General features: G+C 27.2%; 1 protein-coding gene and 1 long non-coding RNA gene across 2 annotated transcripts; one reads left to right on the top strand and one right to left on the bottom strand.

The window, feature by feature from the left end:
- The first annotated feature begins 958 nt into the window (after positions 1 to 958).
- LOC136075507 (antistasin-like) lies at positions 959 to 21,943 on the top strand. The gene is made up of 6 exons (XM_065788885.1): positions 959 to 1,115; positions 2,266 to 2,412; positions 2,482 to 2,571; positions 21,435 to 21,524; positions 21,594 to 21,683; positions 21,766 to 21,943. Exons 1-6 carry the CDS (start codon positions 1,001 to 1,003, stop codon positions 21,777 to 21,779), a joined length of 546 nt encoding a protein of 181 aa, XP_065644957.1. The 5' UTR covers positions 959 to 1,000; the 3' UTR covers positions 21,780 to 21,943.
- On the bottom strand, positions 14,665 to 15,426 carry LOC136074924 (uncharacterized). The gene is made up of 2 exons (XR_010635564.1): positions 14,981 to 15,426; positions 14,665 to 14,879 (listed from the first exon to the last, which is right to left on the bottom strand). It is a non-coding gene; the product is annotated as an uncharacterized LOC136074924 (long non-coding RNA).
- Positions 21,944 to 26,055: the final 4,112 nt, after the last annotated feature.

Here is a 26,055-nt window from a genome sequence, read left to right as displayed (position 1 = left end):
GTGTGTGTGTGTGTGTGTGTATATATATATATATATAGTCTAAAAATATTTAATAAATAAAAAAACAACTAATGCGAACATTTTTTAGAATTGTTAATGTATGCTTTTCATATTTACACTTTTGATATTAAATATATGTTATGCTAATCAACAATTGTTTAATTCAATACAGTTTAGTTGCATAATAACGCAATTTTAAAGTCAGTTTTTTATTTTGTTTTGTGTTTTACATTAATATTTTCTTAAATATCTTGTTTAAAAATGTATCAGCAAATATAGTTATTAATTCGAGACATCCAAAAGCAATATTGACGAGGAAGTACTTCCTAAATAATTGTTACTTTCTGAATATTTGCCAAAAGAAATATCTAATATTTGTTGGCAAATATTTAGGAAGTACCAATTATTTAGGAAGTATCCGCCGTACTTCCTAAATAATTGTTTAACGTGGCAGAGATTGTTGGAACTCATCAGAGTTACGTAACTTGTACTTTACTAAATAATAATGTTTTTATTTCACAAGAAAATTATAAAATCCTTTAAACATGGATTGCCCAAGCCATTTTTTGTGTCTAATATCGAATTTGAGACTTGGGTATATTTATCCTTATATTAAATGGGGACACTTTGTAAAAGTGATTTTACCGCGAAACTTTACTGTAAACGTTTATGATCGATTGTAACTGATGTCAAAGATAGTTAATCAACACATTTTGTTTTACTTTACATAAATAGATTTTTTATTACTTATAACATTTATCATGATGCCTATTATGTATAAAAGGTTTATTATACACTGGGTAGTTGTATATATGTATTTTAAATTAAATATACTAGTTATGACGAAATCTTCGGTAAATGTGACATTCAATAGAAAATTAAATTGCAAGATCTTTTTTTTTTACTTTTTTCTTTTAAATATGTTGTTAGTCATAATTAAAGTTCTTTCATCATTTTGACAGGAAAATTACTTTAAAAAAAAAAATAAAACTGATTCAAAATGACTCAGCTAATTTTTACTTTATGTCTGTTTTTCTCTATTTTCTACTCTTCAACTGCACTTACTTGCATTAATTGTGCTGTGGTTAAATGCAAAGCACCAGAGGGATGTAAAGGTAAACTTTATTAATTTTGAAAAGATTTAAATTTAAAAGTTTTTATCTCAAGCAGATTATAGCGCAAATTTTGTCACCTATAGAAGGAAAAGTTTTTTTCATATTTCCAGGAACCCAGCCGGCACAACTCAGAAAAAAGTTACGCTCTTTTCTGTTGCGTGTTTAAAACCTTCTAAAACAAAAAGAATAACATGTGCCAAGAACGGTTTTCATTCTGTGAAATTAACTACTACAATTTACCAAAAATAGCATTTATCAAAAATACAATTTACCAAAAATACCAGCATTAATGGTTTCATCGTACAGAAACGTAATATTATATTATAATAAATTTCCGTAAGGAATGTGAAACCACTGATAAAAGCACGCAACATTAAAATCTGATTTTAAATCCTCAAAAAACATATTTTAAACTAGAGTAAAATTCCCCGCAATATACACGTGTTTTTGGTTTACGCCTGGTCGTGACAAACACGGGTCTGTACAGGTTTTTAATTTCGAAAGTGAAACTAGATGTGCCGGTTGGGTAGAGAATTATGCATTTTTAATTAAATTAGTGTCGAGGTTGTTATTGTTTAACATCACGACTAGACGCAAAGGTAAGCCACCATGGTGAATTGCATTAATACAAAGCTTTGGTTGGGATTTTTTTGTCGGCTCACAAAAAAGGTGAAAAAGCGCACTTTTAGATAGATAAGAAATTGCCGAGTTGTTTTTGAGGTGTAAACAAAAAGTTTATTTTTATAAACGCCTTGCTCATTTTTAATGAAAATTAGTTTTAATGTAACTTGCTTTTGCCACGATATAAAATAAAAATAGTAAGCAGAAACAAAATCTATAAATTTTAATGACGATCAAAATTTATAGATTTTCGGATTTAGAATGGATTTTCTAAAATAAATTTGGTAATAAAAAAATGTTTAAACAAAGAATGTTTTTACGACGGTTTTATAAAAATCACAATAAAATAAACAATAATTTATTATATTTAGGACACATTATCAATTATCCTAAATTTGACTGTAAATTTTATTCTTTCATATTATCTAATTGTAATTTGAAAAATGGCGGATAATCTATGTATAAATAAGATTTTTTAAATATGTATGTATATGTAATGTATAAATCAGTAACACTTTTTTATTAATAGCTGGAACAGTTAAAGACTTTTGTGGTTGTTGTGACGTATGCGCTCAGGCGGTTGGTGAAGTATGTGGAGGGATATTGTTAAATAATAAAAAGTGTGGCAACGAGTTAACATGTGTCAAGAATAAAAGTACTGACTTGATGGGAATATGTAAGAACCATTTTTTATTTGATTTACAAAATATTTTTTCACGATTACAAACAACAATCTTTTATTTAGGTCAACCAAAATGCGGACCCGTGTGCGAAATATTTTGTAAGTATGGAAATGTTCTTGATGTGAATGGATGTCCGACTTGTCGTTGTAATGGTAAGAATCTCTATTTTACATCATAACTAGTCTGACAGATATCAATAAAAACAAAAGTTCTTTTAGATAAGAAGAAGAAACCATTTCGCTTTTTCGTTTAACATTAATTTTTGATTAAATGTTTTAATAAAATATTTTTGATTTAAGCAAATATTACATTTTTTTGAGAATGGAAAATAAGATTGACAGGTTTTAATTATGTTACATTTGACTTCAGATTTTATACCTGCTTCCTTAAGTTTCCAGACTTCCTTAGAAAGTTTAGCATTGTTTTTATATCTGCTTAATTTAAAATTTTATTCTGTTAGCCGATCTGAGCTCAAATGAGATTTTGCTAATAATTTTATTAGCATCAATTTAGTAATCAATGTTTGACTTTTCTGTGGCGTCATATGACGTAAAAGTTGCTTTATAAACGGCATTTTTAGTTAGCCACTTCCTAATAAACATGTAGCTTTATTAATACAGTTACAGTTTATAAAATTAAAGTTATTTTTACTGCGCTAAACTTCCTGGTTGTGCGAGTTAATAATAATTATAATATTTACCATAAAACGGTAACTTATTTTGTTTGTACTTCTGTTAAAAATCTCGCAAAGCTTGTGATGCAATAGAAATCGCAAGTCAGGTAAAGTTAAAAAAAGATCTCCTTTTTTATTATTTTTTTTTTTATTTATTAAGATGCTCCAAGAAGACCTAATGGGTTTTATTGCAGAACACCTCGGAGGAGCTATAAACCAGGATGTTCACGCCTCTTTCTTTGCCAATATTGAAAATTCGGGCTAGAGCCGACAACGAACCTCAAACGACTTAGTTCTGAGCCAGGAAACCTTTGTGCTACGACTGTATGTTGTATGTTGTGTATGACTGTATGCTGTATGTTGAATTTTAGTGGAAACGCTTTTGCTGAAGGGGGAAATCATTTAATGCTTTGTTTGCGCTCGGTAGTCTTATGACTAGTATTGAGAGGATTTAAATTGAGACATGTACCAAGACTTTGGTAGTGCTTCGTTTGTAAATAGGAGCAAAGTCTTAAAAAATTGTTTCATTTTGAAGATTTAGATAATAGCCTATGTTCCACAGAGGTGGGTAACAGTTTTAAAATACATAGCTAATGGTTGGAACTAGCATGGATAACTAAACATACTTTTAGGTTTGTCTTAAGTTTGGAAAACTGTTCTCGTTAAGGTTTAAACTTAAACAATGCAACTATGAATTGCTTTGAGTAGAACTACCAAGGTTGATAACTTTAAAAATCAAAGTTTTTTAAATTTTTTATTTAAAGACCTTTATCATTATTAAGCGTTTTTAGAAACATCAGAATATTGCTTTGGTATTTGTGAACTAATTGTAAAATATATTGTTTCTGCTCTTCGTCTTTGGTAAGAAGTTTATTAAATCTATGATTAATTTCACTCTTTGTTCTTTCCCCTATAATATTTTAAGATTACGTTACGTACTGTAACCTAAACGAGATTCGTTACGTAACATTTTGACCTAATGACACTTAACATTGTAACGTGTGGAATCTTTCAATTTAATTGTATTTTATATGTAATTTACATATATGGAGAGAGAGAGCCATATGTAGAGAAAGGGAGAGCTATATATAAAGAGAGATGTAAAAGAAATCCATGACTTGGTAAATAAGTCATGTCAGAAAGATAAATTAGAGGGTGTAGTCAGGTATTGCTCAGAAAGTGCAAACTATACACTTAATTGGCATAAGCTTATTGATAAGTCTAATATACTATATGTTAATTGCTACCATAAGAAAGCTTGACATTTTATATACATTTTTTGCTTGTGAGTTTATAAAAACTCGTAAAGTATTACGCTTGTAGTATTGACCAAAAAAAAAACGTAATGTAACGCATCAAAATCTAGATATGAGACGTAGTTAAAATACATCTCAAATATAGATTTTTTTAACGTTAAGTTACGTTTCAGTTTACACATTTTAACGATATTTAACAAAATTGTTTTGTTAACAATATTATGTATATATTTGATTATATATGTATTTGGTTATTGAAAACCTAATAACACGTTTGTCAAAACTATTGTAATTAAAATGAATTTAAAAAGAAATGAACCCACGCTTCTTGATTAGTTTTTAAAAAAGATTTTTTAAAGGTAAATATAACTTTAAAGCTTTAACAGTTACGTAACAAAAAACATATAAAAAAAGTACCTTTAAAAGTTAAAATAACTTAAGTTACTTTAGCAATTTAAGCTTAGATTGCTTAAGATTAGTTATACTTTTAAAGGTAATAAGTACCTTAAGGTACTTATTCCCTTTAAAAGTATAACAATCGAGATAACCAAAAATGTTTAAGAATAAAAACGTAATTAAAATACGTCACTAATATAATTTTTCTTACTTAACATCAAGTTTTTTTTTTTTTAAAGTGTAACAAATTATAACGTAGCGTTAAAAAAATTTATGTTTGAGACGTATTTTAGTTACGTCCCAAGCCTAGATTTAGATTTTTGTTTTGTTTTGCTTATTGTTTATTTTGCCTTTTAATAATATATTTATTGCGGCCGTGGTGCAGTGGTTAGAGCACTTGCTTTAAAAGCAGTCGATCCAGGTTCAAAACGAGCTTTGGACATATTTTCGTGTTACGGTAAGGAAGGAGGCGTGAACTTCCTGATTAAATGCACTTCCGCGGTGCTCTGTGAAAAGACCGTTTGGTCTTCTTGGTGCACCTAAATAACAAACAAACAAACAAAATAATATATATATATATATATATATATATATATATATATATATATATATATATATATATATATATATATATATATATATATATACAGTTTTGAAGCATATAAATAAAAATAAATATTAGCGGGGCAAGAAAAAGACTTATTTAGCTTTATCACCGAGCCCCATTCTCACGTATTTACAAAAACCATTACATTTAAATAGCTAAACTACTTATAAAAAAAATACTTATAAAAGTAAAATAGGTGACAATTCTTTGTCATTTAAAGAAAATTTTAAAGAATCAAAATTTAAGGAAAGAGTAAGATCAAGTCATGAAAGGTATACATAATAAAAAACCAGGTGGTTGCACAATATTTAGCGAAATTGAAGAAGAAATTTTTGCAAACTATGTTATAATTATCTCTTCTTTTGGATTCCCAGTTGACTGTTATGATTTACGAAATATTGTGAAGTCTTATGCAGACCGTAAAGGAATGTTTAATAGGTAATTTGTAATAAATATGTCTGGTGTTGAATGGGTAAAATCATTCCTTAAGAGAAATAAACAGTTAAGTGTTAGATTTGCAAGTGACATTAAAAGAAAGAAGGCAGAAGTAGGTACTGTTATTACTAATAACTTTTATGATAACATCACTCCTGAACTGGCAGGGTTCCTCCATCAAGCATTTGGAATTACGATGAAATTAATTTAACCGATGACCCTGGTAATAAACTAGTAATAACAAAGCGAGGATCAAAATATCCTAAGCGGATAATTAATTGGCGGGTGTATTTTGGTAATGCAGAAGGGCATATCTTTTCTCTATATATTGTATATAAAGCTGATTCGATGTGGACAACTTGGACAGAAAATGGACCAAAAGGAGCACGTTATAACCGCTCAAGGAGTAGATAGATTGACTCCAGTTGTTTTACAGATTGGTTTAAATCTTTATTGTTACCTGAACTAAAAAAAACTTCTGGAAAGCATGTTCTAATTGGAGACAATTTGTCGTCACATATAAATACATATGTACTGTCTTTGTGTAAAGAAAACAATACCAAGTTTATTGCACTTCCTCCTAATTCCACGCATTTAATGCAGCCATTGGATGTTGCATATTTTCGACCAATGAAAGCTCAGCAGAGAAAAATATTAACAACTTTGAAGGAAAGTGGCTAGATGGACTTCCTAAAAGAACATTTAGAAATAAAGATGTCACAGTAGAAATTGGTTTTTCCGTTGTCAGTGATTCTTTCATACAACATTTAGTTGAAGCTTGAGGTGATAATCATATACCCCATAATAAAAAGCGACATAAAGTCTCTGTTGTCCCAGGAAAAAGTGTATCATCAATTGATGTAGTTAATATGCAAGCAGCTATAAATACAAATAAGACAAGAAAAAAAATGACTGTTATAAAAATCAATGTACCCACTCTTGAACAGCAATGTATCCATTCTTGAACAGCAAATAATTACAGATAATCTATTGAATAACTCTAGCACTGATAGTTTGATGATTGATCCATTGTTTTTTTGAGTTTTAAATATTAATAAGGTTTCTTTGTGATTTAAATGCTTGAATAAATTTGTAACTTAGTTTCATGCTATTGTTTTTAATAATTTTTTGCCTTAACAACATATCACCTAATATCCATGTATCTGTGAATGTGTAAAATATGAAATGATTTTAATCAATGATTATAATTTTCTTTAAGGTGGTTAAAGTCACCACCAGTATAGGGGTGACTTTGACTCACACTTAAAATTAAAAAAAGAGGGTCAAAGATATAACATTTTCTATTTTTTATTTTAATTATTTATTTCTTTGGCATCATGCACATCTAATGCAAGTTATATCAACATATTAATTATTTATAATTAAATTTTGAAAAAAAAAAAGATTTTAAATTTGGTCAAAGTCACCTCATTTTACGGTAACGTAAAACATTTAAAAATTAAAACGTTTTAATTCTTAAATGACGTATTTTACTTATGCTAACGCAATTAAAATACGTCACAAATATAAAAATTTTAACCTTACATTACGTCTTTTTTTAAAGTGTAACAAATAATGACGTAACATAACGTTAAAAAAATATGAGACATTTAGTTACGTCTCAAATCTAGATTTAGTTATGTTACGTTAAGTCTCAATTGGTTACACTTTATAAAGTTAAAAAAAAACATTTGAGATGTCTCGTTGCGTATTGAAACTTTATATACTTCTTCGTGACAAAGTAACCAATTGAGACGAAGCTATTTTACAATAAAAATAAATTATAAGATAGTATTTAGCAATACGGTAACGATAAACAAACATTTACTGCATTATCAAGTCTATTTACTTAATATTTAATCAAAAGTTAGACCCCTATAACATTTTAAAGTTACGTTACGTCTTAATCGGTTACAATTAGTAACAAGGTTACATTCTCTAACTTTTAATTTAATATTAAGTAAATAAATTTGATAATGCAGTAAATATTTGTTTTATATTGCCGTATTGCTAAAAATCATCTTTTATTTTATTTTTATTGTAAAATAGCTTCGTCTCAATTGGTTACTTTGTCACGAAAAAAAAAAAAATTCTCAATTCGCAACGTTACGTCTCAATTAGTTTTCTTTTTAACTTTATAAAGTGTAACCAAATAAGACGTAACGTAACGTTAATAAATACAGATTCAAGACGTAACTAAACTACGTGACGTAAATGGATTTTTTTAACGTATCATTATGTCTTAATTGGTTACACCCTAACAAGTATCAAGATAGACGTAAAGTAACGTAAAATAAATTAAATTTGTGACGCGTTAAATTCGTGAATGAATTTTTACTAAATACGTAACGTCACGTGCCATACGGTTACAGTAAAAATCATATATATTAGGAATTAGATTGCTTGTGGGTTAGTTTTTTTTTTAAATACTTTTTTTATTACAATGGTCTGGACAAATGCATTCAGGGCATTTACATTATTGTTAATTCAACAAATTTGTTAAATACTGTAATTCATTTATGAGTTATGGTATTCAACGATACATTTCTTAAGACAATAGTAACTAAAAAAAGTTTTAGAAAAATATTTTTTTGTTAAAAAATTCAAATCGCAAAGTTGCAACTTCGCGAATCGAAACGTTGTTTTCGTGACAAATTTATTATAAAAAAAATTAGAACTAATTTTTTGTATATTGTTAAAAGTTTAAAAAAATACCAGTATGGTTTTTTTTAACTTATAAATATTAATTAAAAAAAAACCATGACACTTATATAAGTGTAAACTAAGACGCAACATAACGTCAAAATAATTTATAGGTGTTTTAAATGCGTCTCACATTTAGATTATATAAAGTTACATCACGTTTTATTTGATCAAAAGCTTTTAAATTTATAAGTTTAGAAAATAATCTTTGTTAAATAAAACCCACAAGCAATCCAATGTAATTATTATATATAGACTTAATTCTTTTTGACATAAAAAAATCTCAAATAATTCCTGTTTCTTATAAAATAGCAAAATCAGTCTGCTAGTGGGCTTGATTTAAAATGAAACTTATTTAAAGTCTTATAAACGGCGTAAATCGTTAATAAATCCGAAGACGGCATATTAAAGCATTTTTAATACTCAAGTTTTTTTTGCAACTTTTTTGATTAAAACTTAGATTTCAATGCGGTAGAAAAGTATTATTTTGAGGTACATAATACAATACACAGTTGATGTATGAACACTCCATTGCGTCTGAACATTATATTTATATCTGTAAATGGCCTAAACACGATTTGGGGGAGGGGGGAATCAGGGGTCAATTATAAAAAAAAGAAGAAACGAAACTAAAAAAAAGGTAGGTACGTTAAAAGCGCAGGTTCTTTTATTGAGGTGGAGGGTACTAAAAAGGGGAAGGGGAAGATGGATTGAAATAAAAGCGTACGTACTTAATGAACAACTCCTAATTAGAAATACATTTATACATATACAATTACCAATGATAGTTAAAATTATGCTTGAATTTTTCGGCTTTTAAACTAGACATAAGGGGTGTACAAAAACTTTTTATTATAAAACGAAAATCACAAGAAACCCAATATGGAGCAAATATGAAAACAATACGATTACAAAAAAAAAAGTTCTAAAAATATTGACATTTACCTTGTGCTCAAGCAGAAAAAAACCCCGGAAAATGCGCTAAATATTTTCTGAAAACAAAATTTCTTATGTGATAATGATCCAAATTTTTTTTCGATTGTTATGTATTCCGGTTTTTTCATAAATGTTGTTTAAGTTAAAAAAAAAGATTTAGGAAAAAAATAACTATGGGCAAATACGCAATAAAGTTTTATTTTTTTGACTAAATTTTGCGAAACTTTATTTTATTTTAAACAACAAATACGAAAAAACCAGAATACACAATAATCTAAAAAAGAAATTGGACCATTATAATTACATTAGCATTTTTTTTTTTTTACAAAATATTGAGATTTACCTTGCGCTCAAAGTCAAATAATTTGGGGACAATTTGGAGCATTATTCGAGGTGTTTTGCCGCTAAATTTATTTATATTTTAAAAAAAAGTTTTACTGTTGTGCTAATGTGATTTCAATAATTATGTAATTGGATAAATGTTTTTTTTATCGATTCTATTCCTTTAAAGATGTAGATTTTATTTTTATATATAAAAGATTCTCTGCAGCTAAGATTGCAAAAACGCATTAATCTCCATAAGGTGGCAGAGGCGCTTGGGGATCAATTAAAACGAATGCCAATGCATGCAAAACGCGCAGTAATCAATGCTTGCAAAACGCGCATTAATAGGCATACCAAGTCGGGCACCAAAGAAGGCTAGTATTGCACCTGAATTTATTGGTAATGATAATTCTGACAGTAACGCCTTTGATGATATTTGCAACGATGATAGTTCAATTACCAAAGACAGTAGTTAAAGGCAAAATGTACAGAGAATATATTATTACTATGTTAATTATTTTTTTCGTTATAATAAACTTCTGAATTAAATGCTTTTTTCTAATCGTCATCAATAATTTTTATATGAAATTTGAAATATATATGAGGAGGAGGGAGGAGGATAATCAGGTGCAATCGATCCCCCTTTATTTGCATATTCTCTTTATTTCAAACAACTTTTAAATGCAAAATTAGGAAAAATTTATATTTACTATTACAATCTGTCTTTTTTCTAAAAATTTTCACGTTACGGGTCCGTATATATATATATATATATATATATATATATATATATATATATATATATATATATATATATATATATATATATATATATATATATATATATATATATATATATATATATATATATATATATATATATATATATATATATGTATATATGTATATACATACACAACACATAAACGACTTATTATTAATGTTAATTACAATATTGTAAATCTAATTACGTTATAACTTTTAATATAAATAAAACGTTTTTAAATTTTTTTTGTTTAATCAGCGTAACACTTCTTTTGTTTTTATTATCCCACAAGCAAAAACGTGTATATAATGTCAATTATGACAATTTCTCTTATCGTTAATGAGATCAAAATTACACTACGGTAAGATTTTTGTTTTAATATGATGAGGATATACTTAGTACCTAGGTTTTTGTTTTAAGTTTATATGTGATATACATTGTGTGACATGTTTCAGTCTACTCCTTACTCCCTGGACGATGGTATACTCTTATTAGGCTATTTTATAATAGGCTGTAAGAGTGAATTGCAGCATTAATGTAGGCCAAAAATTAGTTTTTTATTGGCATACTAGATAACAATTAAATATCGCCAATTTGAAAGCCGCCGCAGGTGTCATGATCACATCTTATTAGGTCAAAATGTTACGTATTAATACGCTATTCGTTACATCTCGGATACGTAAAAATTATACTTTTGCACGTAACGTTACGTTACAATGTTACGTATCATTACGTAAAATCTTACGTCTCGGTTACGTAAAAATAACGGACATTTTGCACGTATTGTTACGTTACAATTTTACGTATCATTACGTAAAATCTTTCGTCTCGGTTACGTAAAAATAACGGACATTTTGCACGTAACGTAACGAATCTCGTTTACGTTACAATACGTAATGTAACCTGAAAATGTTATAGGGGAGAGAATGTAACCTTGTTACCAATTGTAACCGATTAAGACGTAACGTAACTTTAAAATGTTATGGGGGTAAGATTTAAAAATAAAAAGTAAATAAATTAATATACACCATAAAAATAACATAAATAAATTAGTATACTTCACGAAAGTAACGTAAATAAATTAGCAAACGCCATAGAGGTAATACCATAATTAAGGAAATGAAAAACTTATAAATAAAAAGACAAATTCTTTATACCAATTTTTTCTGCGTTATTTAGATAGTTTAATATATCAAGAAAGTCAATTAAATGTTACATTGACAAAATATTTGATTTAAATAAAGTTTCAAAAGGACATGAATTATCACCTTCCTCAAGTAAGGTCCACGATAAAGAACTGAATATGAAGTTAGTTTTGAATTATATTTTGGGACAACAAAGTTGTTATTTTAAAATTTTGTTGGATATTTATGAACTGTTTTGTCAAAATAAGATTGAAATATTTCAGGAGATAATCCTATATTTGTTTTATACATGAACATTAAAATTTGATTGAAGTTGATTTTATTTATTTTTAATGCTCCAAATATATGCCGAAGAGGCTCACAAGATACAGTTCTTTTAGCTCCAAAAATTGTTTTGCACGCGTGTTTTTGATTACAGTACAATTTTTTTAATTTTTTATTTTATTTCAATAAATTAAATAACAATAAATAAAAGAGAAATATAAACTTTTTAAATAATTATTGTTTAAAAATGGTTTCGTCCTATATATCTTTGCTAAATTTGATATTTTATTTTTTATTAAATTTTATATGTAAACCCTAATGTAAATGTTCACCTAAGATTACGCCCAGAAATTTTACTGAGTTTTTTTTTTTAATGTTTGTGTTATGAATTATTAGATTAGGCAATTTGATGGGAATATTTTTTGATTCATTCACTTTGTGGAACAAAATAAATTTGGTTTTATCCACATTTAGAGAAAGTTTATTACTTATAAACCACTCATTAACTTTCGATAATTATTCGTTTGTTGTTTCAAATAGTGTATTAATATCTCTGTGGGAATAAAAAAGAATGGAGTCATCTACAAAAATCTGCAAAAAGAATTCAATGTAATAGGTCTGTTGCTAAATTTAAATCATTAATGTACATTAGGAACAACAATGGTCCAAAAATAGAGCCCTGGCGAATCCCACTGGTTACGGCATACGGGAATGTTTGTTTTTGTTCATACACTATAAATTGTTTTCTATCGGTCAAATAACTTTTGAACCAAAGTAAATTGTTCGTTAGTTACGTTACCAATAATGGTTACGTAAATACCACAAATGGTTTAAAAATTTCTTGGACACTTTTTCAGAAAAACCTTTGTCATTCTAAGGTAGCTTTAAGTATACGAATGACGTTTCTGTTTTGATACATTAGATCAATCCAACAACAGTTTCATGGGTAAAATTTTTTGAACGCCGCGCTTTATTCTTTTGCTATGAGTTTCTTGAGAAGTATAAATGCCTATTTGCAGCGCATCTTCTATTTCTTCATTGCATGTGTTTTTCTCTTCATCATTGTCCTCATCTTCATCATCTTTAGTCTCTAAGAACAAAGGAAGAGGAAGAAAAGGACCAAATGAATTATAAAAATGTTTAATGCTGGTGCTTTTCTAAGAGCAACAATAAAAACTAAACGCAAACGAGCCTAAGCATTCCGTTTCAATTTGATGGTTTCTTTTTGCAAGTTCTTTTTGTAGTTTTCTTTCTTCAACTCAAGCTAACTTTAGATTGACGATGATGACTTTAGATGGACGACAAAGAAAGATGAGGTTTTCTAACACAATTTCTTCTATCTTTCACTCTAATATATCTTCATTCTTCCCAAACTCACCTTACTCTCGGTCCGCAGAGCGGGTTATGACGCTCCTTTTGGAGTTGAACTAGTCTTTTCGGGCCTGGGTAATGTGGCCTCTATATGGCAATTAACGGAGAAGGATAAACCACAATATTAGCTAACTTTAGATCAACTCCAAGTATAAAGCCTGGTTGATTATTTTGCTATTGTTTCATAAGAAATTCCTTGCCTTTTTTTAATTCCAACATGGCCAACGCCTCTTGATGGGCAATATCAAAGATACCACCTTTAGAGCATACTCCTTGAACTTGTTCTTAGCATGATCCGACAGCTTATTCTTTCCCTTTGTAAATTTCTCCACTTTGCGTGAAGTTTCTCTAAATTAAAAGTAGCATCTTAAATTTTGTAGAGACGCGAGCATTTTCCTCCAAAAGAATTACTTTTTATATGGTAATTCTTTCTAAATCTCTTATATTTAAAATAATAGTATGCAAGTTGTAGAACAAAGTAGACAAAGTTTAACGAGTAAAAGAAGTAGGGTGCTGGCTTCTCCCCCTCCCCAACCTTCCTCGGAAAAAAAACACCCCAGCAGCAACTTTAAATGAAAAATTTATTTTTGGTTCTGCTTCTTATGGCGGAGAGGGTAGTAATTGTTTTACAATTTTCGATTAATCTGCAAAAAGTTTAAAATTTTTTAATAAAACAACTAAATAATAAAAAAATAAAAAAAAAGAGAGAATACAGCTATCCTAAAACCTAAATTTAAATAAAAATTATGGTATGATTTTTATTTAAATTTAAGTTTCAGTTTATGACAATCAACTGATTTAACATGCGACACCATTAAAAAAATAGCGCAATTTTTACGGAAAAGTTCCGGCAACTGCCGATCACCAAACTACCCGTTATTTTACGGAAAAATCCATCGCATGTAAACGGAAGTTTCCTTTAACAAACGGATTTTTCCGTTAAAATACAATGGGTTTTTCCCGTTAAACTACGCGAGGTTTGGTCATTGCAGCTGCCGGAACTTTTCCGTAAATAAACGGATACTTCCGTTTAAATTAAACAAGTTTTTCCCGTTATAAAATGGAAAAGGTTGCAGCAGTTCAGCTGCCGGTTAGTTTCCGTAAATAAAAGTAATGTTGCAGTTTATATTCCGTTCATATGAAAATTTAAACAAATTTATACTAGCAAATATTATATATGTAGAATTGATTGTATTTGATATAGAATTGATTGTTTTTGAAAATATTTTCTGTAAACAAATTTTCTTTGATTTACATAAAAAATATAAAATTTTCTGTGATTTATATTTCATTTTAACAGCAAATACATGAACAAATAATAAATTAGTAAAGTAATAAACACTTTTAAAAAAATTTTAACATTTTAAAATTTTAAAAAAATTATTAACAATTTTGATAAAGTATATACAAGCACATAATAATATAATTATATTATATTCCCCTATATACATTTACAATATAGATATAGTTAAATCTTTAAGTAATATGTATTGGTTAAATAATAAATATAAACATAAGTAAATCAATCCAAATACACAAAAATGCAGTCTTTCCTTTTTTTTCCATTTCGAGTCAACTCTAAATCTAAATAAAACAACAAAAAAACAAAAAGTTTTTGAGTAAAGAAAGATTTTAATATTTAACAAAGTAATAAATTATAAAAAACACTTATGTGCAATGGTTACCTTAAAGTTGTTACTCAATATGAGTGATTTAACTAAGGCCAAACAACTCTGAATAAAGTTAAAAACTCTTTTGAGCAATAAATAAATTAAATTAAATAAATAAATTAAAACCTACAAGAAACAAAAACTTAAATCGAAGTATGATACAAACAGAGGTTTTAAAGTCCAATGTAATCAATCTAGCTTGATTTGTCAATCTAATGGTGATAAACGAATTTCCTGTTTATGCCGTCGTTGGCGCCATATGCCAACGACGGCATAAACATTACTCCCAAATTTAAAATTAGATTTTTTTATATTATTAAATAATTGAAAATCTTTACAACTTCTTTAAAATCAAATTCCAATAAATCTTCTCTGTTCTATAATGAAAACTTAATTTATCAAATTATTATTTTTATTTAATATAAAACCATTTCAAAATTCAAATTTAAAGTTTATTTATAAAGATACATACTTAGGTCTAACCTTTAGCAAGCTAAAAATATTTATAAAACATAACTGTTATAATATAACAAAAAGTTAGTAATCTATAAATTAAATAGCTTTTACCTATTTGGTCCATTGTCATCACTAAAAAAGTAAATATGAAATCAATGAAATACTTTTTATTATTTTTAAAAAAAGTTAATTTTTTATTTATTCTTAAGTTAAAAATTGTTAAAAACCAAAGTACAATACCTTGAATCATTTTTTTTTTTTTTTGAAGATTATCTACTTCGAAAGATATTTATAAAATATATTTAAAAAGTATAAACAGTTTTATAATTTCAAAAAAAAAAAAAAAATTTATTTCTTCTTGTTCTAAATATAAATAATGAACTTAATAATTAGTTAAAATACTTTCAACTAACTTTTTAACTCTTACACCTTCGAGTGCTTTCTTATCTAAGTATAAACAAATGTGAATACAAAAATGATATAAATATTTTATAACAGATATTTACATTAATATATACACGGAAACAAATACAAATACAAATGAAAACATATTTAAAAAGCAATGTTTTTTTTTATTCCAAATTTTTTTTTCTTAAATGTTCAATTTGAGGACCTTTGTTATCATAGATAAGTTTACAATGTTTAGACCTGGACATCAAGCTTAATTTATTAGTTCTTGAAGGTTGTTCCACCATATATCTTTTATATTATTAAATAAACCCTGTAACCCATACCATGATGGACTTTGGAAAATTTTTCTTTTTATAATAGAGTACTATCAGTGCTTTTTGATACTTATTTATGTAAATATGTTAGGATTTTTAATCACAATCAGTAAGGTAAAATAGTTTTTCATCAGTTGTAATGATTTTTGTCCAGTTTTTGTTAATAAATCCGTAAAGCATTTTTGATCTTGCAAACCTTTTCTCGATTGCTCAAGGTGATAATTCATGTCCTTTTGAAACTTTATTTAAATCAAATATTTTGTCAATGTAACATTTAATTGACTTTCTTGATATCTTAAACTATCTAAATAACGCAGTAAAATTGGTGTATAAATAATTTGTCTTTTTATTAATAAGTTTTTCATCTGAAAAATTTGACATAAATTTAGCTTTAATGGTCGATGTCAACGCTCAGCTTTTTTTCCATTAAAATCATTTTTTCGTTTGATTCTCGCCACGTTATTCGTTACTTTTAACTCTACTAATGGTGGTTATTAAAACTTTCATTGATTTCTTTTCTAATAATTTCTTAATCATTCTATACAAATATCAAAGTTGTACCAATAATAAAATACGTCCTTTAATATTTTTTTGATTTTTTTTGTAAAATGCTTTGTTTACATATATCTTTTTTTCTGCTAACTACTTTAAATATGTGATTAAATTATATAAATAATATCGTTAAATGTTGTTTAATTGAAAAGTAATCAAGTTTCAAAAGTGTTTCCATTTCAATGTCGCATGACTGTATATGAACTACATCTTAATATCTATATCTATCTATCTATCTATATCTATCTATCTGTCTATCTATCTATCTATCTATCTATCTATCTATCTATCTATCTATCTATCTATCTATCTATCTATATATATATATATATATATATATATATATATATATATATATATATATATATATATATATATGCAATGCTTTTTTTCTCGCAGAAAAGTTGGCAGATCTTTACCTTTTTTACATGTCAAAAATGTAGCAATAGACCTTTCCTGCAAGTTGTCAAATGCGCAATGCATTGTGATAGTTGTATTCATTTAAATCTAAACAATCCGAATAAAGTTTTTTTTTTGAAGTAGATTTTACTACAGAGATGAGTTCTTTTAATTTAGAAAAAAACAAAACGAATGCTAGCTGTTTTCCCAGCTGTTATTCGGCATCTAAAGCTGTTTTTCGTGAACATAAACTTGATGAACTTGTTGCGCTCAATGGAGAGGTATCTATAAACAACAGTTTTTCAACTTGAACAAGAGGCATTTATTTTAGCCAAATATAACTCACAATTTTATTAAGGATTATTTTGTTAAGGGGACTACATATATTGATAGCTGCAAAATAAGAGCCGAAAAGCATTAAACTCTTGGCTATTGCTTGTTTGAAAAGTTTGTAAAAATGTAAAAGCATCTATAAATTTGTTTGTTACAAAGTGTAATGTTGCGTCTGAGATACTTTAACAATTCAAACGTTTTTACACACGTGGCAGTTTACTGGTAAAGTACTTTATGCTAAATACAATTGAAAAGCTGATGTAGTTGGCTGTTGTAACCATGTTGCTGCATCGTTATACCAGCTAGCTGATTGTATAGAGTCAGACATTAAACTGGTCCCAGAAAGTAAAACACGTGTTGACGTTTTACAGATATGGCGTGTTCCTGGTGAATCAAACAACTATGTAGTAAATTTATTTTTAAATCTTAAATTTTGAAAAAATTGACGCTTATAAAGACAAGAATAATACTCACAAAAAGACCTTTAGTATCAGGAACCCGTAAATATTGTTTTGCAATTTTTTATGCAGTTCTGAAAATGTTTGCTGTTACAATTTTCTCACGCGTTAAAGATTTTAAAGTATTTTTTAAAAGAGTCTCTTTTTTAGCTTCTTTTCTTATCTTTAATTCAGCTTAAAGTCCCCATTTTTTGTAACCAAATATTTTCTTACGTATTGTACTTAACTGTTCTTCTCTCACTTCGCCATAATGAGAAACTTTATAATTGGATCATTCTTTAGATATTTTCATTCCGATCTAAACTTCTACGCCAAGTGATTTCACTTTTGGCAGGTTGTGCAGCCGAGCTTTGTCAAAAACGGAGCCGCTTGTTTTTGAAACAAAACTTTGTTTTTTGCTATAATGTTCAGCAGTTTCTGAACCGGAGAGTCAACCGAGAATAAACTGACAGTTTTTTCATACTTGGTTTTGTGCTATTTTGTTTAATTAATATTTTTATATTACTGTTGCAAATAGCGTAAAGTTTGTGTTCTAAAAAATCATTTTAAGGCATTATGAGATATTCCGACAAACATCGCACAGAAACAATAGAATTTCTTAGAAACGCAAAGAGTTGTAGAATTGATATTCGAACAAAAAGTTATTTGATACAATAACTATTACACTAATACGAGGGAAAAAAAATGTTTATATATATATATATATTTATATATATATATATATATATATATATATATATATATATATATATATATATATATATATATATATATATGTAATTTTAAGTAAACACCATTTAAGTATACTATATATATATATATATATATATATATATATATATATATATATATATATATATATATATATATATATATATATATATATATTTATATATATATATATTTTAATAAGTACTTTTTTTATTTCTCAAATTCGAATTCTGATAAGTTATATAACCTTTTTTCTTTAAATTTTATCTCTTATTTTTTTTCTTTACTTATATATATATATATATATATATATATATATATATATATATTCATATATATATATAAAATATATATATATATATTAAAGAAAAAAACTATATTTTTTAATCTTAACATGTTTCGTAGATAGCATACTACATTTTCAAAAGACAAAGTTATAATTAAAAACTCTGGATACGAATATAAAATCAAAGTTTGAAAACATTGCAGAGAAATATTAACAGACAAATAGAATTGTTACAAACCAATAAAAATTATAATACAAATTATGATACCGTAAATAACAAAAAAAAAAAAAAATTATTTATAAAATAAAAATAATATATGTATATATATAAATATATATATATACATATATATATTTTTAAATGGTTTTATTAACTTTATATATATATAAATATATATATATATATATATATATTTATATTTTTAAATGGTTTTATTAACTTTAGATATCGTAAAGTTTGAGTAAAGTTGTAGGATACAAATGGAAGCTTATAGTATCTTATATTATGGTTATCAATAGTTTATCACAAATAAATTTAACTTTTTATGAGCAAATAATTTAATTTCAGTGTCAATTATTTTAGGTGGATATTGGTTATTTTTTTAAAACATTAGATAGATTTTTTATGTTTTAATCAAATCCTAGCCATGTGTTGTTGATTTTATACGTTCTATCAATTAAACAACGCATAAGACTAATTTTATAACAATAGGGAACAAAACTAGAAAGTTTTTGTAAAAGACCCGTATATATATTTTTTGTGATAAACTGATGTGGAAAGCGAAACAGACTTATTGATAAGAAGATCTAAAAATGAAATTTGAATATCTTGTTCTTTTTTAATTTATTTTTTCAATTTTATTTAGATGCCCCAAGAAGTCGTTACGGTCTTATTACAGACCACCGGGGATGAGCATTTGATTAAGTTTAAGAAAGCTCACGCCTCCTTCCCAACCGATGTAGCAAAACTTGCCTAGAGGTGGGGTTTAAACCACCGATCCTTTGTTTCTGAGGTTAGTACGCTACCACTGCACCACGGCTGCTTCATAGTAAATTTTAAGTTTTTGTGTCGTTTATTAAGGTGTGTAAAAAATTCCAGAGCTTCAAACTCTGAATTAAAAATAGCGATAATATCATCCACATAACGTTTATAGAAAATCGGTATGGAGGATGAGCAATTACTTACCTATTTTTGTTCGTGAAACCTAATAAAAATATTAGTTAAAATTGGCGCTAAAGGAGAACCCATGGCAACGCCTTCGAATTGATCATAATATTTCCCGTTAAATAAGAAATGAGAACTGGATGTTGAGATTTGAAGTAATTTTTTGAACTGAGCTTTAGAAAAACATTTTAAACATGTTTCATCTTTAAAGTTTAAATCCGTAGCTATGTTATTGTTTAATTAAGTTGAATATTAGTAAATAAGCTTTTAACATCATAGGAAACTATATATTTGTTAGTTATACCAACTTGTTTTAATGCCTCAACAAAAGATTAAAATAAAGGAATTAAAACAAGTTGATATAACTAACCCTTGTAAAGATTGTTCTCTTTTAATAATTGGATCGTCTTTTAATTCCTTAAATTTAGTTTTATCACTCATAATATTAGTTAAAGATTTAACATAGTCAACCTTATAAAAATAAATATATTCCCGTTGTCTGGTTTTGTGATTATAATGCTTTCATTTTTCTTTAGTCTCTTCAATGTTTTGTGTTTCCTTAGACAAGCTTCAGATAGTGTGTATTTATATACATAATTGTTCGCTTAATAAGAAAGTTCGCTTTTAGGTTGAGGTTCCGAATCACTGCTTCTAAGTTGAGTAATGAGAAGCTGTGCAATGTTATCAAACTGAGCGAAAACCTCCGTCTTTTTTATAAATACTGGCGGTAGAGCAAAATTAAGACCGGTGTTTAATAATTCTAGTTCATCCTGTTGTAAAGTGTATGATGACATATTATGAACAAAGTGTTGGTGTTTAGAAGGAAGACTAGTAAATTTTGTAAGAGAGCATATTTTCTTCTTGTGAGTAATAATGTAATAATGGAAAGTTTTTTTTTTTTACGTTATTAATAATTACTTTTAATAAAAAATACCACTCTATGGTTGTGCAATTGTTTCTTACTTGAGATTTTAAACCATTTAATTTGTTCAACAGAGAACTTTGTTCGTTGATTCTTTTATGTTATGCACTTTTGAGTAATTGCTTTTTTATCGAAATTATATCAGAGTGGTTTGCATGAGGTATGTTAAAACCTAGATACTTTGGATAAACTTAGAACTAGAATTGGTTATATTTAAAAAACATGCTAGCTAAAAAATCTAAAATTGCTTTTTAATATGACAAGTTTGTATGCAAAAATTTTACTTTGGCTTCCGTTATAAAACCTTTTTCGACCGGAAATTTCCGTGTTTCAAAATTTATTTTAAAAGAAGGAAAATTTCCGTTTAATTTTGTTAAATGGGTACTTTCCGTACAAATAACGGAAAACAATTCCGTAAATGTACACAACTTTTAAACATGTCTTTTATTATCTTTTATTAAGATCCACCAATATGCGAACCAGTGTGCGATATATATTGCCCATATGGAAATGTACTTGACGTGAATGGATGTCCAACTTGTCTTTGTAATAGTAAGAATGTTTTTCTTTTTTATCTATCAAACAGAATATAAAATTAACACAGTTATATTTTGCTTTAAGGTCAACCAATATGTGGGCCCGTGTGTATGATTTTTTGTGAAAATGGAAATGTTCTTGATGAAAGAGGATGCCCAACCTGCCAATGCATCAGTAAATTAATTAGTTAATAGTATATTGTAAAAACTAAATGAATTAAAGTTCAAGTTTCTTATCAGCTAAAATTTGTTTTTAGATAACTTAGTTTAGTTTTTTGCGAAGTTTTTATTCCAAAACTTTGGTTTATTCAAAACTTTGGTTTACGAGTGTGAATTTATGTACACCTTTCATGAAGCTTCAAGTTTTCACTATGTAATACTTTTGAAAAGATAAAATTTGTAATCGTTATGAACAATAATATTTTGCAATTTTTATTTATCTTGTCCTGACACGCTCACGTACCCTATTCTGCAACTTTATACAAAACAATAATTTAAATCATAGTTAAAATTTACATTGCTACAGCAATTTTAATTTATCAATTATTACTTAATCATTTTAGGTGCTTTGGGGGTAAAATTATTCAATAGATCTTTTCAAAAGCTAATAACGTTTTCAGGTATCCAGAGATATTTAAAATAAGCAAGTCTAAGATTGGGTCCAAAATAAATTAATTGTTATAAAAAACAGTTAAAATAAACACATAATCTTTACTCTACTTACCTTGTCAGAAAACATAATGTTACCAAAATAAAATATTAAATCATACAAACTAACTTACAAAAACTATACAAAGTATCGTAACCAATATTTATTAAAAAAAAAAAAATCACTGTGATATAAAGATTGTTTGAAAAACAGAACACTGCTTTCTAAGTTGACCTCCATGTTGGAACTTCACTCCTTTCCGATTTTTTTGCGTTTATTCAATCATAATTAACAGAAAACCCAAGTTATGTTGCTAAAAAAGTTTACTTTAATGTAATAACTGAACTTAAAATTAGATTAGTGTAGTAATGTTAGATATGTGTATATTTTCACTATCAAAATTTATAACTAAGCATTTTAATTCTTCCGGAGTTACATTCACACAATTACAGTTACCAAAATATACCATCAACACTTTTTAATTTCATTTAAAAAATACTTATAACAAGTCCATTTATTATATATATGATATTGTTTAAATTCATTGTTGCAGATTTTAGCATTTTTTTATAAATTTTGTGTATATATATATAATGTAACATATAGAAAAACTAAATGGCAAAAGGTAATTGCCGACAATGTTGGCAAATTATTCTTAAAAAAAGATTGCAGGCAGCGTAAGCAAATAAACTATTTGAATGTAATATTTACTAGTAACACAAATACAGAAAAAGAAATTTACTTTATTTAAAAAAATGACTGCTTAATTCCTAATCCTAACATGTGTATTCACGTACATACAGCCATATCAGCCGATGTATTCATGTATACCCATGTACATACGGCTGTATCAGTCGATGCATGTACACTTTGATGTATCCAATAAATGAAATTTAAAAAGTAATAATAGTTAATTACATGTAATTGTTATGTATTGATAAAGTAATAATGAAATCTAAACGTGCGTCACCGCCTATAAAAATATATTGACTTTCACAATGTTATGATAACTTAGAGTTTCAGCATTAAATTAAACTACCGAACCCGTAAAAGTGGGTCTTTGGAGGTCTATTAAACTCCAACCTTATATATAATTTTTCCTAGTATATATATATCTTAACTGTTTAGAACCGTTTGCAGGCATCTTTATCATTTCTGTATTTTCAGGCCAATGTTTTTCACATATAAAGAATTTAGATGGCTCCATAATAAAATTTTTACGTGAAGGAAGCACGTTAATCCATCTCTGTTTCTCAACTTCATCTTTAGGTAATTTAAAAACACGACACTTATTAAATTTATTATGATTCCCTTTACATATATATAAATATATACTATAATATATAAGGTTTATATATCAATATTTCCAGCCGGCAATTACCATAAAAATAATTGCCGACAAATAACTTTATTTTCTAAATTTAATTGTAATAGTAGTGGTTGTAGTGCCAGTAGTAGCAGTAGTAGTAGTAGTAGTAGTAGTAGTAGTAGTAGTAGTAGTAGTAGTAGTAGTAGTAGTAGCGCCCTTTCGCGCGTGTTTGACACAAACTCTTGACAGCCATTAAAACTGAGGTAATGAGGAAGAGAAAAGAGTCTCTGAGAACGTTTTTATAAGGAAGTATAAGAAAAATATATACAAATATGTATATATATATATATATATATATATATATATATATATATATATATATATATATATATATATATATAAAATATGTAATTAAATATTAAGCAAATGTAAAAATTTCATTTGTTTAGCATTATATACAAACGTCCGTAAGTGTAAATGTCTTAAGTTGAATTTGCGGAAGGTGTATGGAGCGAATATGTATAACAGGAGTGGATTTGGATCCTCGGAAATGACACTGATGTCAGCTCTCTAAAACCACTAAGCAATCAAAGAAATGCGTTTAAGTAAAATAACAAACTCTCTTATAAATCTTTTATTAGCTCTATTGTGCGGAACAGGTGCCAGTTAATTTTACTTTTAAAGCAATTTTTTTGCATAAGTTATTTTTCCACAGTTTACTAAAAAAATGTTGAAGCGACATAGGAATAAGTACAGAAATAATCGATGTTGAATATATAAGTATAAAAATGGTCGTTCGGTAAAAACCAGTTTTTTACGGATAGATAAAATATGATACATAAATGCATATATATATAGAGAGAGAGAGAGAGAGAGAGAAAGAAAGAAAGAAAGAAAGAAAGAAAGAGATACTATTTTAGGTGCTTCAAGAAGTTCTTTTAAGGATTTTTGAAGCACTTAAAATAATTAATTAAAAAAAAACAAAAAAACATCACTAAATACTAAAAAAAACTAAATATATGTTTCATTCCAAACAAAAAATTAATTTACCAACCGTGATTCCCTCACTAAAATAGATAATATAAACAAAGAAATAACTAAAACAACCAAATTTTTAGAGTAATAATTGACGAAAACACCCTGGAACACCCGTACAAATACCTTGACCATCAAAATTTTAAAAAATATAGGGATATTCTAAATAACCTAAATCCTCTTTATTTTTTCTACATTCATTGCAATCATACGTATGCAAAATTACATGGCAAGTACTCAAAAATTAAAATTCTCTTTATTTAATACAAAAACATGCATCAAAACTAATAACAAAGATTTTATTATGGGACCTTTTCTCGAGTTATCCTTTACAAATATGCTTAACAGTAATTTTAAAATTGCTATTAATATAAACATGGGTACAACCCACATAGAAACTGTCGCTTTCATTCCCAGTGCAAACAATCGCTTGTCTGGGACAAACGATTTTTTGCACTGAGAATGGCAAGAAATATTTTTTATAAACTTCAAATTTTTAAAAACGTCTTATTATTCTTATGTATGAATTGTAAATATGCATGGTACAGTAACTTTATGTGTGTTTCTTGTGTGGAAATTTGCACACACACATACATACACACACACACACACACACACACACACACACACACACACACACACACACACACACACACACACACACATCCACACACACACTTTATTTTATTTACAAATACATTTTCCTTTCTTTCTAACAAGTATTATATACCTTTTATATGTTTATATATACATATACATACCCCTAAACCAGTAAGTATTGTTTAACTGCTTTTCTAAGCTTTTATCTTTTATTAAAATGTTTTGATTACTTATGACGCATCATAATGCATATGGTTTCAAAATGCCATGATGAAACAATATCATTTCATAGTTTTTTTAAAACTTAAATGTAATGCATTGCATTTATAAAAAGAATTGCAAAATAAAATCTACAAGTTTTCTTTCGGAGCCATGCCCTCCTAATACCGCGAATTAATACCACGTAATTAAATAATTTGCATAAATCATTTATAGTTAACCTGTAGATGTCAAAAGAGTCACGGTAGCCAACTTTCAGCTTTTAAAGATTTGAACAGCTCTAAAAAAAGAGAAGAAGAAAATCTTGAACAGTCTTGAGTTTGTGAAAAAATATGTATAATGTCTCTCGACAGGAAAGGAAGAGACCAAGAGTATCCAGTTAAAATATCCAGAAGCATGGAGGTCAGAAGCGACCAAAATAAAGAGTCTACAAAATAGACGAGTCTACAAAATAGATGTTATCAACAATAGTGAGACATTGCTCTCACAATAGTGTGACATTGCTCTTATCCAGAACTACAATTAAATTCTCACCAAAGATGAGGATCACCAGAGTTTAATATAACTTTATTTATTTAATATGTTGTTCTTTTGAAATCAGGTAAACCATGATTTTTTCAAATGAGTGATCTTTTAATGATCTTAAGTTATATAAAATGTTTTATTTGTTCGATTAACTGATATATGGAGTTACATCTTTTAATTAAAACTTTAAATAATAAAATATGAAAAAAA

This window comes from Hydra vulgaris, chromosome 01 (genome assembly GCF_038396675.1).
Source record: "Hydra vulgaris chromosome 01, alternate assembly HydraT2T_AEP".
Taxonomy (NCBI): Eukaryota; Metazoa; Cnidaria; class Hydrozoa; order Anthoathecata; family Hydridae; genus Hydra; species Hydra vulgaris.
The sequence above is the reverse complement of the archived record's forward strand: the minus strand, read 5'-3'. Positions and strand labels throughout refer to the sequence as shown.

Bases quoted from the DNA above. Each gene is read 5' to 3' on its own strand.
- LOC136075507 (XM_065788885.1), top strand. From the start codon at position 1,001: ATGACTCAGCTAATTTTTACTTTATGTCTGTTTTTCTCTATTTTCTAC. The intron at 2,413-2,481 runs GTAAGAACCATT...TCTTTTATTTAG, and splicing joins TACTGACTTGATGGGAATAT to GTCAACCAAAATGCGGACCC. The intron at 2,572-21,434 runs GTAAGAATCTCT...TCTTTTATTAAG, and splicing joins TCCGACTTGTCGTTGTAATG to ATCCACCAATATGCGAACCA.